Source organism: Coregonus lavaretus, assembly GCF_964263955.1.
Source record: "Coregonus lavaretus genome assembly, chromosome: 2".
In the NCBI taxonomy this organism is placed as follows: domain Eukaryota; kingdom Metazoa; phylum Chordata; class Actinopteri; order Salmoniformes; family Salmonidae; genus Coregonus; species Coregonus lavaretus.
In genome coordinates, this window is record NC_139989.1 from 46,055,187 (window position 1) to 46,072,470 (window position 17,284).

Below are 17,284 nucleotides of genomic sequence, written 5' to 3' on the forward strand. Positions count from 1 at the left end.
CATATACTCCAGAATGTTATAAAGAGTGATCAGATGAATTGCAATTAATTGCAAAGTCCCTCTTTGCCATGAAAATGAACTTAATCCCAAAAAAACATGTCCACTGCATTTCAGCCCTGCCACAAAAGGACCAGCTGACATCATGTCAGTGATTCTCTCATTAACACATGTGAGAGTGTTGACGAGAACAAGGTTGGAGTTCACTCTGTCATGCTGATTGAGTTAGAATAACAGACTGGAAGCTTTAAAAGGAGGGTGGTGCTTGAAATCATTGTTCTTCCTCTGTTAACCGTGGTTACCTGCAAGGAAACATGTGCCGTCATCATTGCTTTGCACAAAAAGGGCTTCACAGGCAAGGATATTGCTGCTAGTAAGATTGCACCTAAATCAACCATTTATCGGATCATCAAGAACTTCAAGGAGAGAGGTTCAATTGTTGTGAAGAAGGCTTCAGGGCGCCCAAGAAAGTCCAGCAAGCGCCAGGACCATCTCCTAAAGTTGATTCAGCTGCGGGATCGGGGCACCACCAGTGCAGAGCTTGCTTAGGAATGGCAGCAGGCAGGTGTAAGTGCATTTGCACGCACAGTGAGGCGAAGACTTTTGGAGGATGGCCTGGTGTCAAGAAGGGCAGCGAGGAAGCTACTTCTCTCCAGGAAAAACATCAGGGACAGACTGATATTCTGCAAAAGGTACAGGGACTGGACTGCTGAGGACTGGGGTAAAGTCATTTTCTCTGATGAATCCCATTTCCGATTGTTTGGGGCATCCGGAAAAAAGCTTGTCCGGATAAGACAAGGTGAGCGCTACCATCAGTCCTGTGTCATACCAACAGTAAAGCATCCTGAGACCATTCATGTGTGGGGTCACTCACAATTTTGTCTAAGAACACAGCCATGAATAAAGAATGGTACCAACACCTCCTCCGAGAGCAACTTCTCCCAACCATCCAAGAACAGTTTGGTGACGAACAATGCCTTTTCCAGCATGATGGAGCACCTTGCCATAAGGCAAAAGTGATAACTAAGTGGCTCGGGGAACAAAACATCGACATTTTGGGTCCATGGCCAGGAAACTCCCCAGACCTTAATCCCATTGAGAACTTGTGGTCAATTCTCAAGAGGCAGGTGGACAAACAAAAACCCACAAATTCTGACAAACTCCAAGTATTGATTATGCAAGAATGGGCTGCCATCAGTCAGGATGTGGCCCAGAAGTTAATTGACAGCATGCCAGGGCGGATTGCAGAGGTCTTGAAAAAGAAGGGTCAACACTGCAAATATTGACTCTTTGCATAAACAATGTAATTGTCAATAAAAGCCTTTGACACTTATGAAATGCTTGTAATTATACTTCAGTATACCATAGTAACATCTGACAAAAATATCTAAAAACACTGAAGTAGCAAACTTTGTGAAGACCAATACTTGTGTCATTCTCAAAACTTTTGACCACGACAGTCTATTGAATAGGCTGTAACAAAGTGCTTCTCTACATACCTCTATAAGTGCCCTCTGGGATTTGTACATTCCTTCTACTCTAATTTTAACCCCCCCCCCCCCCCCAAACTGAGGAGAATAAGACCATGTGAGTCTGTCTAATGGGTTCACTCCCAGTCATGCAACTGACCAATAATCACAAATCAGTCAATTCTGCTAAGTAACTCTGAAAATGAATTGATGTAATTACCCTGATGGAAAGACCCCTGTCTATCTGAGTGTCTGCCTGACGCTGTTGATCCAAACATGTTACATCAGAGGGTGTTACGAAGTGTACTTAGTTGTCTCTGTCAACGGAATAAGTTGGTATGATGGGGGAAGTCCTCTCTGATAACAGCTGTAACCTAGTTCCTTTATTTGAGTGTATTCACTCTGACACTACATCACTAATGTGGATAGTACAAAATGTTTCAACTTTAAATTAATGAGAAAAGGTGGTTACCTGAGGATGATGCAACAACTATTTCAAACAAAGGCCAACTGGTGTTGATTGACAGGTAATTTAACTGTTTCATAATTCACATAGAGTTACACTGAGCCAGGCTGTGCGGATATGGTCATGTTAGCATTGAAGAACAGGGAGTTTTGTTTTAGCTTTTGTAGTAGAAATAGTGTGGTGGAATTAGTATTGGAACTGGTCATAAGCTCAGCAATGTTGGTGAAAGAGCAGAGGTGACATGAGTAGAGGAATGTTCTAAAATGTCTTGAGCATGGCATGCTGAAGGGAAAACAAGTAGGGATTAAATACCGAAAGAGTCTGGAGCTGTGAAAGTATAAATAGAGTAATGACAGGGTGGCTCTCGCATGCATACTTAGAAATGAATCTGTTTGACATGGCTTAGGGCCTTGCAGTGTGTTATGTGTCATGTCGTGTCTAAATGTTGTCAACTACAGGAGGGATTAGCAAACAAACAAATTATGTCTCACAACAAAAACTCTGTGGCCATATTTGTCTCAACATTTATACGGCAAATGCATTTTTTGTCTTCTTTAGACACATCACTGTGTCTGACATAAAAAAAATCTGGAAAACTATACATATGCTGTACAATCCCAAGCCTTTTCCCTCTGCAGCCTGCAGTGAAATGAGTGTTCAGGACACTGTGACACTGGTATGCTGGCAGGCACAAGGTGGAAACTAGGCCATCTATATCTGTCCTGGAGACTGATTATGAATGTATTACGTAAGTACACAGCATGGGTTACATAACTCTAGTCATGCACTCACTCTACCCCCACCCCTCTGTGCTATAGATTGTTCAACACCAACCCCCCAGTCAGAATAGCACAACTAAGAACCCCCTCCCACACACACACACAACTCCCTCCGTCATAAGCTTTGAGGATTTATCTCTTATTTCATGATAACTTAACACTACATTTGATTTCATGAATGATTCATGGTTTCGAGAGATGTCATAGTAGAGTAGTTGCACAACAAATATAAATATATTCAGCTCCTTGTTCATTTCTACTTCAGTAGAGTGGAAGAAGGCAATAACATCTTGTATAATAGGCTATATTCCATATGCTTTTATGCTCTTTGAAACCAATACAAAAAAAATGGTTTATCAGAGCCTATGTTCAAAGAAAAAAGAACTGGTTTCAATGAGCATTGTATAACAAAGTGCCTGTCTAGTGTGCCTCTTAGAATCGCACACTAGACAGCTGTCACATCCGCTCTGCAATAAGCCAGGATTGTAGGTCAAAGTGTGCCCATTGAACAACAACATGGATTGGTGACACATTGAGTCACATAATGGCATTAGGTGACAAGGTCATTACCTCCCAGTTACAGGAGATAATGCAGATTGGGATCCTTCCTGTCTGCATCTGCATCATTAACATTTGTGCTTTTCAACATAGTGTGAAGAAAACAACTTTAGGCTGAAAGTATTTTTCTGATTGATTGATCTGGATTTGAAAACATGATTTTCCATTTTTTACCTGCCCATTTTATGATTATTTCATAACAGCTCCTCCTCTCTGCAACCAGCAGTGGTTGCTGTGGCAACTGTGTGACGTATTTTGGAATCCAGGAATAGAAGCATGCGGAAGGAAGTGGTCTGAGGTCTTGTGTTCCTCATCACAATGCTCTGTTTTTCCCATGTTTTTCTGATGTGTGTGTCAGAGGTTAATACTGAAACATATGCGGTTTTGCCTCAAGGCAAAATGTTAACACAGAGTAAGTTGTGTGTGTTCATTGAGTGTTCATTGTGAGTTTGTGCATGCATGTTCTTTGAATTTAGTAGATGGGGAGTGATCGACACACAGTATAGCGTTAAAGGGGCAATCTGCAGTTCAAACTATAACAACACTGCTGCTGTTCTGATAAACCGCTGAGGGATGGGGCTGGAGAAATGTAACTCACTCTCAAATCCATAGACAGAGCTAAGGATGCAAGGACTGACCATCCAAGATATCAAAATTATAGTTTTAACCATGTTTTGACGCTATAAAGTGTTAGTTTACAATTGCATTGTTTACAAACAATGGAGTAAAATAAGCTTATACTTTGGGTTCCGATGGGGTATGGCAGTTAAAATAATCTCATAAGGCATTTATGTTATATTCTTCAAGAATCAATGGGTATATATCATTAATTTGTCAAAAAATGGATGTAGCAATCACAGATTGCCCCTTTAAGGAGGAGGAGGGGGGGCTAAGTCCCCCTGTTATGAAACAGACCCCCAAGTTACACAAAATGAGTTGTGTTCTATTTTTAGGACCCGCAATACATCTCATATGCTTATGATTATGAAGCAGTGGATGTGGCTATGTGTATATATGATTCCATGTGAGTTACATTAATGTTTTTCTGTGTGGAACTCTCAAAGGAGCAGTGATTCACAGCTTGAAGTTAATTCTCAATTCAGGAAAACTAAATGTGGCAAGATTGTCGAATAATAATAACAACGAAAGAAAGACACAAAGAAAGAAAGAGAGAAGGAAAAAAGAGAGAAAGAAACTTTGACAAGGTGTGGTCCAGGTGAGCAGGAAGTGTTGTCAAATATTTTCCTGCAGTAATCCAGCCTGGTCTCATAGACTAGACGTAGCATAGTAAATGTACATCTGGGACACAAATTAGTATGATATGTTACATTTGGTATGGTTACATAAGACAGACTAAGGTGGTTGGTTGTGGTGGATGGGTGGGCGTACAACGCGAACATCTAGCAACCCAAAGGTTTCGAGTTTGAATCTCATCCCTGACAACTTTAACATTTTAGCAAATTAGCAACTTTCCAACTACTTACTACATTTTAGATACTTTGCAACTACTTAACATGTTAGCTAACCCTACCCTTAACCTTAACCCTTTTAGCAAACCCTTCCCCTAACCCTAACCTTAACCCTTTAACCTAACTCCTAAAATGAACCCTAACCTTAACCCTAACCCCTAACCCTAACCCCTAGCCTAGGTAACATTAGCCAGCTAGCTAATGTTAGCCACCTAGCTAGAATTCGTAACATATCATACGTTTTGCAAATGTTTAACATATTGTACTTTTTGTAAATTTGTAACATACAATACGAATTGTAATTCGTAACATTCATACGAAATGGATGATGGACATCCACAAATTAATAAATACGGATTTACATACATACATCTCACGGGGGGGCGGTATGAAAATGTATGCACTCACTAACTGTAAGTCGCTCTGGATAAGAGCGTCTGCTAAATGACTAAAACATTTTTTTTTTAATAATAATAATAATATGACATGCTCTGAGACCAGGTTGCAGCAATCAGTCAAACAAAATACACAGTACAGTATAGAGATCATGGCCTTTGCCCTCATCATTGGACTCCTTGGTATTTTAGGCACGATCCCAGTGTGTCCCAGGGAACGTTACATAACATCCCTGTACCACCATCTTTCACTAAAACCTCCCTGTCCTCTCCCAGTGGTCAATTCTGTCATTCAGTTTTGCTGGGATAAACAGCCTAACTGTGAGTCCCTCTGTGCCACTGTGTACCACCCACTTGGCAGGCAGGACCAGGCAGGACAGAGATATTTATATCCCTGCTGCCTACTGGGATACTGGAAATGAAGTGAGTGTGTAATGCCCCGAGTGAATGTGTATTTCAGGCAAAAAAGGCAAAAAAGCAGGCTGTGTTACAGTGTAGTTACAGTTACATCAAAGTGTTCCTTTAACTCAATTGAAGACACTGATAATGAGTATCATTAAATTAATTGGAGTATGACCTGTTCAATTACATCTGTGAATACATGCATCCCAGCTATCTCCCACCTACCCCACCCCAGCTTGCAGTGAGATACATAGAGGGCTCCCGAGTGGCGCAGTGGTCTAAGACACTGCATCGCTGTGCCTCCTGGCTCTGTCGTAGCCGGCCGTGACTGGGAGACCCATGGGGCGGCACACAATTGGCCCAGTGTCGTCCAGGGTAGGGGAGGGAATGGCTGACAGGGATGTAGCTCAGTTGGTAGAGCATGGTGTTTGCAACGCCAGGGTTGTGGGTTCGATTCCCACAGGGGGCCAGTATGAAAGATAATGTATGCACTCACTAAATGTAAGTTGCTCTGGATAAGAGTGTCTGCTAAATGACTCAAATGTAAATAGATAGATGCCCCTGGCCCCATGATGTTTGATCTCCTTTGGCCTGTGATAGCCATGGCAAACACAGTGAGGAGGACAGTGACCTCACCATGTACATTGAGATCTGTACAGAAGAACTCTGGAGAAAATGGGTTATCCAACTAATCCCTGCCCCCATAGAATTAGAACCTTCACAGTACAGTTTAAGGGAGCAAAATCCTGATGTGAAAGTTGATGAGAGAGCTGCATTTTGTAACTATTACAACGTAATACAAAATATCTTGACTAATTTGTACTGCATCCCAAACAGAGGCTACTGCATGTACACCAGTAGTGGTGCTGGTTGTGCTCTCCCTGCAAAAACAGGACTCTGTCCATTTTTGTCATTTGCTGGACCAGATGGGCTGGAATTCATCTGACCCAGAACAACCTCCTCACTAGCTACTAATGACACACTGGCGGCTTAGTAAAGTCAGAGGAGAGGGCCTCAGACTACTGCCACTAATAGAAGGGTTCAGGTGATCTTTTGTTTGTTTATATCTTTGCTTTGCATCAGACCCACGCAAACAGCAAGCATTCACGCAGGCTTTGTTGAAGGGATTGTTGAAGGGGAGAGGACCAAGGCAGGCACTGTGCCAGCTGTGGTGGGTGCGTAGTGGTTGAGTAGTTAGTGGAGAGGGCCGAAGGAACGCCTGTGGTCATACCAAATGGACAGAGAGGGTGATAATTGGGAAATGGCATCACTTGCGCCTTGCAGCCCCTGGCTATTGTAGGCCGAGTGCTCAATGGGAATCACACAGTATAAACATACAAACATACAAGTACATAATGAGTCACTATTCATTTAATCACTGTAATTCATTTCATCTTGTTTTGACTAAGAACTGATTTGATATGTTATGAAGTCAGCAACCAGTTCATTGAGCATTATATAGTACCGGTCAAAAGCTTTAGAACACCTACTCATTCAAGGGTTTTTCTTTATTTTTCCTATTTCTACATTGTAGAATAATAGGGAAGACATCAAAACTATGAAATGACACATATGGAATCATGTAGTAACCAAAAAAGTGTTAAACAAATGAAAATATATTTTAAATGTGAGATCTTCAAATAGCCACCCTTTGCCTTGATGACAGCTTTGCACATTCTTGGCATTCTCTCAACCAGCTTCACCTGGAATGCTTTTCCAACAGTCTTGAAGGAGTTCCCACATATGCTGAGCACTTGTTGGCTGCTTTTCCTTCAATCTGCCATCATCCCAAACCATCTCAATTTTGTTGAGGTCGGGGGATTGTGGAGGCCAGGTCATCTGATGCAGCACACCATCACTCTCCTTCTTGGTAAAATAGCCCTTAAACAGCCTGGAGGTGTGTTGGGTCATTGTCCTGTTGAAAAACTAATGATAGTCCCACTAAGCCCAAACCAAGTGGGATGGTGTATCGCTGCAGAATGCTGTGGTAGCCATGCTGTTTAAGTGTGCCTTGAATTCTAAATAAATCACAGACAGTGTCACCAGCAAAGCACCCCACACCATAACACCTCCTCCTCCATGCTTTACGGTGGGAATACACATGCGGAGATCATCCGTTCACCCACACCGTGTCTCACAAAGACACGGCGGTTGGAACCAAAAATCTCAAATTTGGATTCCAGACCAAAGGACACATTTCCACCGGTCTAATGTCCATTGCTCGTGTTTCTTGGCCCAAGCAAGTCTCTTCTTCTTATTGGTGTGCTTTAGTAGTGGTTTCTTTGCAGCAATTCGACCATGAAGTCCTGATTCACATAGTCTCCTCTGAACAGTTGATGTTGAGATGTCTGTTACTTGAACTCTGTGAAGCATTTATTTGGGCTACAATTTCTGAGGCTGGTAACTCTAATGAACTCATCCTCTGCAACAGAGGTGACTCTGGGTCTTCCATTCCTGTGGCGGTCCTCATGAGAGCCAGTTTCATCATAGCGCTTGATGGTTTTTACGACTGCACTTGAAGAAACTTTCAAAGTTCTTGAAATCTTCCAGATTGACTGACCTTCATGTCTTAAAGTAATGATGGACTGTCGTTTCTCTTTGCTTATTTGAGCTGTTCTTGCCATAATATGGACTTGGTCTTTTACCAAATAGGGCTATCTTCTGTATACCCCCCCCCCCCCCCCCCCCACCACCTTGTCACAACACAACTAATTGGCTCAAACGCAATAAGAAGGAAAGAAATTCCACAAATTAATTTTTAAGAAGGCTCACCTGTTAATTGAAATGCATTCCAGGTGACTACCTCATGAAGCTGGTTGAGAGAATGTCAAGAGTGTGCAAAGCTGTCATCAAGGCAAAGGGTGGCTATTTGAAGAATCTCAAATATAAAATATGTTTTGATTTTTGTAACACTTTTTTGGTTACTACATAATTCCATATGTGGTATTTCATAGTTTTGATGTCTTCACTATTATTCTATAATGTAGAAAATAGTAGAAATAAAGAAAAATCCTTGAATGAGTAGGTCTTCTAAAACTTTTGACCGGTAGTGTACACTGAGTATTCAAACATTAAGAACACCTGCTCCTTCCATGACATAGACTGGCCAGGTGAATTCAGGTGAAAGATATGATCCCTTATTGATGTCACTTGTTAAATCTACTTCAAATCAGTGTAGATGAAGGGGAAGAGACAGGTTAAAGAATGATTTTTACGTCTTGAGACAATTGAGACATTTATTGTGTATGTGTGCCACTCAGAGGGTGAATGGGCAAGACAAAAGGGAGTATTTCATAATGTCTCATGCGGCTAGCTGTTGCCTATAGTCTGGATTTGAAACTAACTCAAGAGAGACTTTTTGAAACCCGGGATTTATTTTCATAAGATGATTGGTGGTCATTAGACTGATGCATACAGTATGTTCCACTCTAAAAGCTCATGTGACTGCTGAACCCCTGAAGAACACATTAAACAACCTACGGTTGCTACCTGGTCTCAGAGCATTTCGGATTATTCTGTACGTAAATCCGAGACACTCCATTTAGTATGATAAGTAGTAGGCCTACACTGTGTTTTTCTGAGATTCTGAGAATATTTCGCAAGGCTGGGTCAAGCTCTTGGCTTATGTTATGGAGTTCATTGACACTGTGAAAGATGGATCATTGCAAAAGAAGCAATATGGAAAACAGAGAGTATTTCCCTGAACTATATCCATCGAGACACATACAGCTCAATACATTTTTTAGGAATGTCTCCTTTTATAATGGAAAATGGATTCAGTGGAGATCACCATATGCTGAAAAACTGTGATGTGCTTGCATAATGACTGCTGGCGTTTTCTTTCTAAATTCTATTCCAACAACTCTGATCTGTCACTCACTTTGACCTGATACCAAGCATGCCATCCATAAAGCTGATATTGGGTTGAAGAGCATAGGTCTATTGGAAATCTGCAGGGAGAGTCAGAGGGAGCCAGAGCTGGCAATACTACTTAATTGTTATGAAAGGATGGGCGAGCGAGTTCAGTTGATGATGCATGAGCAGGATAACGTTATGTGAGCTTTCCCTTGCGGGGTGGGTCTTGGCATGGATAGAGGCGGTCTCAGTGAGCGCACCACACATACGCGGCCAATTGGTTCAAGTGAGGATAGGGAACGTCCTCGGCTGAACTTCACCGGGAAAGAAACAAATAGGAGCAGTAGCATTCCAAGTGGAGCAGAAACGCGAGAAGCAAGGTGTAAGAACGACTAGTAGCCTAATATTGAGTAGGCCCACAGTATCCTACTCCGTGCAGGCAACAAAGTATCCTATGTATTCGATGACCCAGTGCTGAATCGAAGCTGCTGAATTATTACGATCGCTCTGTTGGCTTTACATTGTGACACGGCTTTACATTGTGAGACGAAATTGAAAGGTCGGTGCTTTTCTGAAACAACGAGAATCCAACTCAAGGTAATTTTACAATTTTCACTCATGCCGTATATTTCAACAGTGCATTCATTAGTGCAAGCATAATGAGCAGAAATGTGACATTGTTGCCTATAACAGAAGTCTATCAATTATGTAGGCTACCATGATGAGGTTAAATCAAATCAAATATTTACCAAGTAAAGAAAACTATAGCCTACTTTCGATTCAGCTTTAGATGTTTACAAAAATAATATATAAATATATATATATATTGTTTGAGTATTCTAAATGAATGTAGCCAACGCAACAACTACTCAACAAATGTCATTATTAGGCCTATTCAGTAGACAAACATTATTTTAAAGTCAAAGAATTATGATGAATTATGATGATCTGAATAGACTTGGTGGAACAAGTATGCAATTATGCTTAACAGGACCTCCATTGCAATAGTCTGTTGAAACTTTTAATTGCGGTTTCAGTAAGTTATTTCGTTTCTTTTGTATATCTGACTGGAATTAAGAATGACATCCACTAAAAGGTTTAGAGAAGAACCAGTTCAGTCTTCGCTTAGGGATGTAGGTTAACAGTTCGATCCATACAGCGAACCAATTTTAAAAGAACGGAGGGTATAGCAGTGAGGCGCAGAGTATTCTCAACTCGCTAACTAGGCTATTGCTCTTATCAATGTCCTTGATGCAATTCGATTCCTGAAAGATATAACGTCTGGTCATGAACTCAAAATGTTAAGTCATTTTGTTTTAGTGAAATTTAAAATAGACAAGGCAATCAATGCAGGTCATTGCGCGGATTTTTCTAGAGGTTGATACGGTTTGTTAGATAACACTAAGTTAGCCTACATGTAGGTCAACACTGAATAAGTCTGATGAAGCAACTTCAGTTCCAGTCATTGGGTCAGGACAGGGATAATAAAGGCTTTCTTTAGAATTGGGAGGAAAAAACAATAACATTTTAGCCTTACATTTATTAAAGAAATCTGAATATAGATCTTATAATTCTCCTCCTGAGTGGCGCAGTGGTCTAAGGCACTGCATCGCAGTGCTAACTGTGCCACTAGAGATCCTGGTTCGAATCCAGGCTCTGTCGCAGCCGGCCGCGACCGGGAGACTCATGGGCGGCGCACAATTGGCCCAGCGTCGTCCAGGGTAGGGGAGGGAATGGCCGGCAGGGATGTAGCTCAGTTGATAGAGCATGGCGTTTGCAACGCCAGGGTTGTGGGTTCAATTCCCACGGGGGGCCAGTATAAAAAAATATGTATTCACTAACTGTAAGTCGCTCTGGATAAGAGCGTCTGCTAAATGACTAAAATGTAAAATAATTAACCTTTAGACTGCTGACAGGTGCCCACTTTGATTATTATATTGTAAACATTTTCAAAAGAGATTGAAATGTCTGTCTAGCACTTAGTACATAATGTTTCTTATTCAAGAGTAATGTGGGGTTGTTGTGCAAGTAGCTCCAGTTTAACTGGGAAGATGTAATGGGGTTACATAACATTGTGTTGTAACCGATCTTGCATAACTAAATCCCCCTCTCCATTTCTTCTTCCTCTTTTGAACGCTAGGTGGGGCTATTGCAACAATTTACCGCCATACCATTCCATAACACTGGATTTTGAGACACTTTCTGAAGAACAGAACATCTCAACACAGCAAAACCATGAGTGTGACCAGTGAGATGTTTGAAGAAGATTCTCAAGACATGAGGGAGCAGAGTGGTGCTGCACTTGGTGGGCCCCTGTCCTTCACAGACGAGGCCGTGTCCATCCTGACCTCCAGCAGCCTGCTGGCCCGCTCTCTGCTCGGACGCACCTCTGCTCTGAAGCGCACCAATGACCCACCCGCCTCTGGGAATGCCCTCAGGCGGAAGCGTGAGTTCATCCCCAGCGAGAAGAAGGATGACGGCTATTGGGACAAGCGCAAGAAGAACAACGAGGCGGCCAAGCGCTCCAGGGAGAAGCGCCGCGTCAACGACATGGTGGTGGAGAATCGCGTGCTGGCGCTGCTGGAAGAGAACGCACGTCTCAGGGCCGAGATGCTGGCTCTCAAGTTCCGCTTCGGCCTGGTCAAAGATCCCACCAACACACCCTTCCTGCCCCTCACCGCAGCCCCCTGTGCTCCACAGACCTTGGCTCCACACTACTATCTGCCCAGTGGACCAGGGAGCCACCCTGCTGCCCACGGGGGCCAGTTCAGCGTGCGAGGCTCCAGGGACGCTGGCAGCATGTCAGAGGACTCTGGGTTCTCCACCCCTGGCAGCTCCAGTGTAGGGAGCCCCCTCTCCTTTGAGGACCGGCTTAGTGATCATGGCAAACTGTCCCCACACAGAGCAGAGGAGCTGGGCTACGAGCTCCACCACTCCCCTGCAGAGGTACAGGTGCACCACAGTGGACACTTCCCTGGGGAGCTCTCCAGAGTGATGATGGGGAAAGTGGAGTCTGGGGAGGGCATAAAGAACTTTCCTCACAAAATGCGCTTCAAGATCCCCAGCAGTGGGGAGGACAACAGGCACAGCCCCATACAGTCAATGGGAGCAAGAGACGGTCCCCGGGAAGCAGCGAGCGGACACATCATGTTGGGTGGAGCTGAGGGGGCAGGAGTCTGGCCACAGCAGCAGGAGGGAGAGGAGACCAGGAGGGGGCAACAACGGCAAGAGTCCCTTCAGTATGGCCATCCTACACCCCCACAGGGCCAGCCAGAGTCCCATTACCATACAGAGAACAATGTCCTCAAGTCCCACCTTAGCTCCCTCAGTGAAGAGGTGGCCCAGCTCAAGAAGCTATTCTCAGAGCAGCTGCTGGCTAAAGTGAACTGAGCCCAGGACTGAGTCAGTGGATGCTCGCTGAACTGTCCCATCCCAGAAGATGAAGCTCAATCTGAGCTAGCATACTAACATAAGCACACACACATGGTGAAAATGAGATAATGAGGGAAACAGAGACTCTAAACACCACAGTACCTTCGCTGCTATGGTGACAAACCAATGCCCTAGGCCAACTGGACTATGATCCACCAACTCCTCAATTCCAACTGTTTACCTTGATGTTTTTGTAGTGTGTGTATTTTTACCCTCTAATTTTGAGTTGTCATGATTTTCTACTCCTAAATGCTAAATCCTAAACTCCTAAATGCTTATCCACGGCTCAATTGAGAACTGTTTCTGTAACAGGGACAAAATCCCATCATCACCTTATGAAAGCACAAAGCTATATGTGTTGGTTCACTTATGGCCCTCTGCCTCATACACTGTGAGACCCTCAAAAACACTGGCACAAGAGGACACTGCCTCATCTCTCCAGAGGATACTGTATTATTTACTTTCATTTCCACTCTGCATGTACAACAATGCTGCTTCTCAAGGTCTCACAACCACAGACAAAGCAATGTCAGTGGTTGAGACATTGAGGTGAACTGGGGCTGAACTAATGTACACTGTAATTCAACTGGAACTTCAACAAACTCATTATTAGTGCTGTGGCATTGGCACTCATTGGGATTGAATAGGCATGAGGAAAGAACACCACACTCTTTTAAACTGTAAACACAACCATAGAAAGGAGAGAAGAGACAGTATGAGGACAGATAACCTGAAAGGTGACTGTCTCCAGTCCCTGAATGGGGACTTTGAACTATTGTCATCTCTTTAATGTATTGTAACACAATGGACTTTGGATGATGACAATTGGAAATCAACTAATACTGTATCATTCCATTGCACAGTCAACAGCATAGCTGTGAGGACACACACACACCATGTCAATCAATGAAATGTGGTATGCTTCATGTAGGACAACACACTGTGTCTGGCAACTAGTGAAAGTGTTTTCATGTCTCAGTTAAATACTTTTTGTTAGCCTTGTCCAAAGAATACATGGTATGTGTAATTACTAGACATGCACTGTAAACTGTATCTAGGTGATGAAAATATTTGTTGTTATGTGAATATCTGTATGAATATCCATTTTTGTACTTGTGAATAAATCTTTGAAATGAAATATTTTTGTCTCGTTTTGATTATACACTTTCTAATAATCTAAAAGTCAAGCAGCCACTTGATCATAGATGGGCAACATACAGTATAAGGGGTGGGCAACGGCCTGTGAGCCCATTCAATCTGGCCCGCGGGAGGTTTGAGTAAAAAGAAAATGTGTGCGGCCCTCCGCTGAATTTTTTTTATCACAATGTGGCCCTCGAGCCAAAATTATTGCCCACCCCTGCACTTGATCCTCCCACTGTTAGGATACCATTATATCCACCAAAGCATGCATTATCATAGATTTCCTCCATGTATTAAGTAAATGAGAAAACAACATGTTGCAGTCAAAATACCTCCACTTACACTGTGGAAATATGTATCCAGTCTCTTGCTTTGTCTCACAATATCTAACAGATGGAGTAATTGTTCTACATTGACTCAAAGATTTCTTCAGGGATTAAGTAGCAGCCTTTTGAGAACATATTTCATCAGTAAGCACAAAAGTCAACCTGTCTTTACATTTTAGTAATTTAGCAGACACTCTTATCCAGAGCAACTTACAGGAGCAATGAGGGTTAAGTGCCTTGCTCAAGGGCACATCAACAGATTTTTCACCTAGTTGGCTCAGGGATTAGAACCAGCAACCTTTTGGTTACTGGCACAACACTCTTAAGCACTAAGCTACCTGCCACAACCCTACTAGCTTGATAAATGAATCTCCTCTGTCACATGTTTCTCCTGTCTGAGACCTAAGTTCCTTATTAAGCCTTACACATAGTTAAGTATGTAGGAAGAGCAGCAGTGCCAGAGGTGCTGACAGATGTGGACAGGGTAGACTATAGAGCTGTGTCTATCCAGACAGGAGCAAACGAGCCCTGAGGGGTGGTGTCTGCATGCCAGTCAGCAGCTAGTGTTTAGTAGAGGCCACAGCTACAGAGGAACTGGAATTATAATCATTACAGGGGATTTCAGGGGATGTGGGTGGTATGAGAGACTGGGCCTGAAGACACATTCACATCAACGATTGCCGAAATAAGATTTAATCATAACAAAAATGAATTACAATCCCTGCACGGCACACATAGGTTCACTCATCATGCAGATGCTTTACTAAGAGCTTTACGTACTTAGTCTCAGATCTGTCATACCAATGACCTTTAAAACCTATAATTTGTCGGAACAATATTAATTTCCCATATGAAACCCCTTAACACACCAAAGCAGATCAGAGCGCAGTTAGAAATATAACAGCATAATAACTACTTTAGAAACCACTAGGTGGCAGCAAAGACTACCATTTGTTGAGTAGGCTAGCTGATGGAGCTATTGTTGTCATTCAGAGCATGCACTATAGATCGTGACATAGTAGCCTATGTGTTTATTTCAGTGTCACATATTTTATTTGGTGCAGGTGTAGTGGCAAAATTACACCAAGGTTGGATTGCTATGTCACTCAATAACAACACTCAACCCATCAAGTCATTTAATCATTATTTGCCTCCAGTAACCAAGCCCTACATTGAATGAGATAGGCCTATCTAAACCAGCATGTGTCAATGTGAACAAGTCAAATCAATCAAGATGAAGAGGAAACAAGCCGACAGTAGACCTCTGTAGAGGCTCCATGTACTCAATGTATCCACCAGTGCAGAATATCTTCCATTCACTGAGCCCTGTGCTGTTCCAATCTCATTACAAAGGAGAGGCTCTCCTCAACCTGCAGCTGGATTCACAGGTTCCTCAGTAAATTGGGGATTCCTGTAGTGAGAGTGGGAGGAAGAGGAAGGGTGGGGGTGGAAGAGAGGAGAGGAGTGAGGCTAGTTAATGAAGCTACTACTACACCACCACACCCAACAACACACCCCTTAAACCGCAACCCCCCTGCTACTCCCCTCTCCATTCTGTCCCCCCTGTTTTTCAGCTGGAGATAAAGCTGGTTGCTAGGCAGGAAGTGCAGCAGTTTCCATGGGAACCTGTGCATATGTAGCTAGGAGGGGGAGTGGTTGGGTAGGGTGGGGTACAGAGGGAGTGGGGGGGTGCGTCAAGTTCACAGCCAATGTTTCAGCTCTGAACAAAGAGGAATGGGAGAGAGAGGGGTAAAATGGAAACGTGGCAGTGCTTGGTCCATGTTTGGGGTTCTCTCCAGATGATGAGATGGACATAGAGTAGGCAATGAGTGGCATCTTCAGGTAAACAGCAATTACTAGACATAGAAAAATGAGGACCAATCCTCTAAGCCTCCATATGACCCATTTTAATGAAACATTTATATGCATTTGCTCTCAAGGTTGTTTCTATCATTGACATGTATGAGGAAGGTATTGCTGCATGCTCACTTCCTCCTTTCATTATCCACAACACAAAGAAACACAAAGAAAACCTATCACAAATGGTGAGTCAACCTGCTCATGTGAACACAAATTAGGCATATGGAGCTGCACTTGTGTCTGTGACTCTGTGTTCAATAACACAATGATAAACAAGAAAAGGCATGGCATTGCAGGCAGAGCCACAGAAAGTGCATTTGAAAGCTCAAGTGGGTCGGTTGAAAAGAGAGAGAGAGGGAGGGAGAGAGAGAGAGAGAGAGAGAGAGAGAGAGAGAGAGAGAGAGAGAGAGAGAGAGAGAGAGAGAGAGAGAGAGAGAGAGAGAGAGAGAGAGAGAGAGAGAGAGAGAGAGAGAGAGAGAGAGAGAGAGGGAGAGGGAGAGGGAGAGAGAGAGAGAGAGAGAGAGAGAGAGAGATTATGTTGAACAAAGACTGAGCCTGAAGTCAGACTTCATCCATGCCCTGCTGCTCTCTCCGGCCACATGAGAAGAAACCAGGGCCTTGAAGATAATGAGCGAGATCAAATAAAAACATCCGCAATTGGAAGCAGCCCTTTAGGCATCCAGCCAGTCATTTTGTTTCAATCAAAACTGCAGTGGACACCACAAAATGCATTAAATACCGTTATCGCTACAGTTGTTTCCATGGCTCGCCGTGACGCAAGAGAGAACAGGCACGTGTGCAGCTTGTAAGGTCAGATAGCGGAGGGCAGATGGACTGGGTAGAGGAAGAGGATGTAATCATCACAAAGCACAGGAGGTCACATAGTCTATCTCCTAACCATGAGCCTGTCCCACCAGGAACTCATGTACCAGAAAACAAGCAGAATGAGAGTGAGAATGAGCTGTCAACCTTCCCCTTGCTGTAACTACATGGCATCTTCATATCCAGCTAGGACATAGGCCTAGGCCTAACCTATATTGCTCATTCCAAATCAAGATATGCATGACATGAGCAAATGGATATGGATATTTCAGACAAATAATTATTGTCAGGGTGCACAGATTACATTCCACTAG

At 43.1% G+C, this 17,284-nt stretch overlaps 1 protein-coding gene across 1 annotated transcript; it reads left to right on the top strand.

Moving 5' to 3' along the window:
• Positions 1-9,676: 9,676 nt before the first annotated feature.
• Positions 9,677-13,957, top strand: LOC311100720 (uncharacterized protein). Its single transcript, XM_084141681.1, has 2 exons — positions 9,677-9,987; positions 11,531-13,957. The coding sequence occupies exon 2, from the start codon at positions 11,626-11,628 to the stop codon at positions 12,778-12,780; it is 1,155 nt and encodes a 384-aa protein (XP_083997807.1). The 5' UTR covers positions 9,677-9,987; positions 11,531-11,625; the 3' UTR covers positions 12,781-13,957.
• The last annotated feature ends 3,327 nt before the right edge of the window (positions 13,958-17,284 follow it).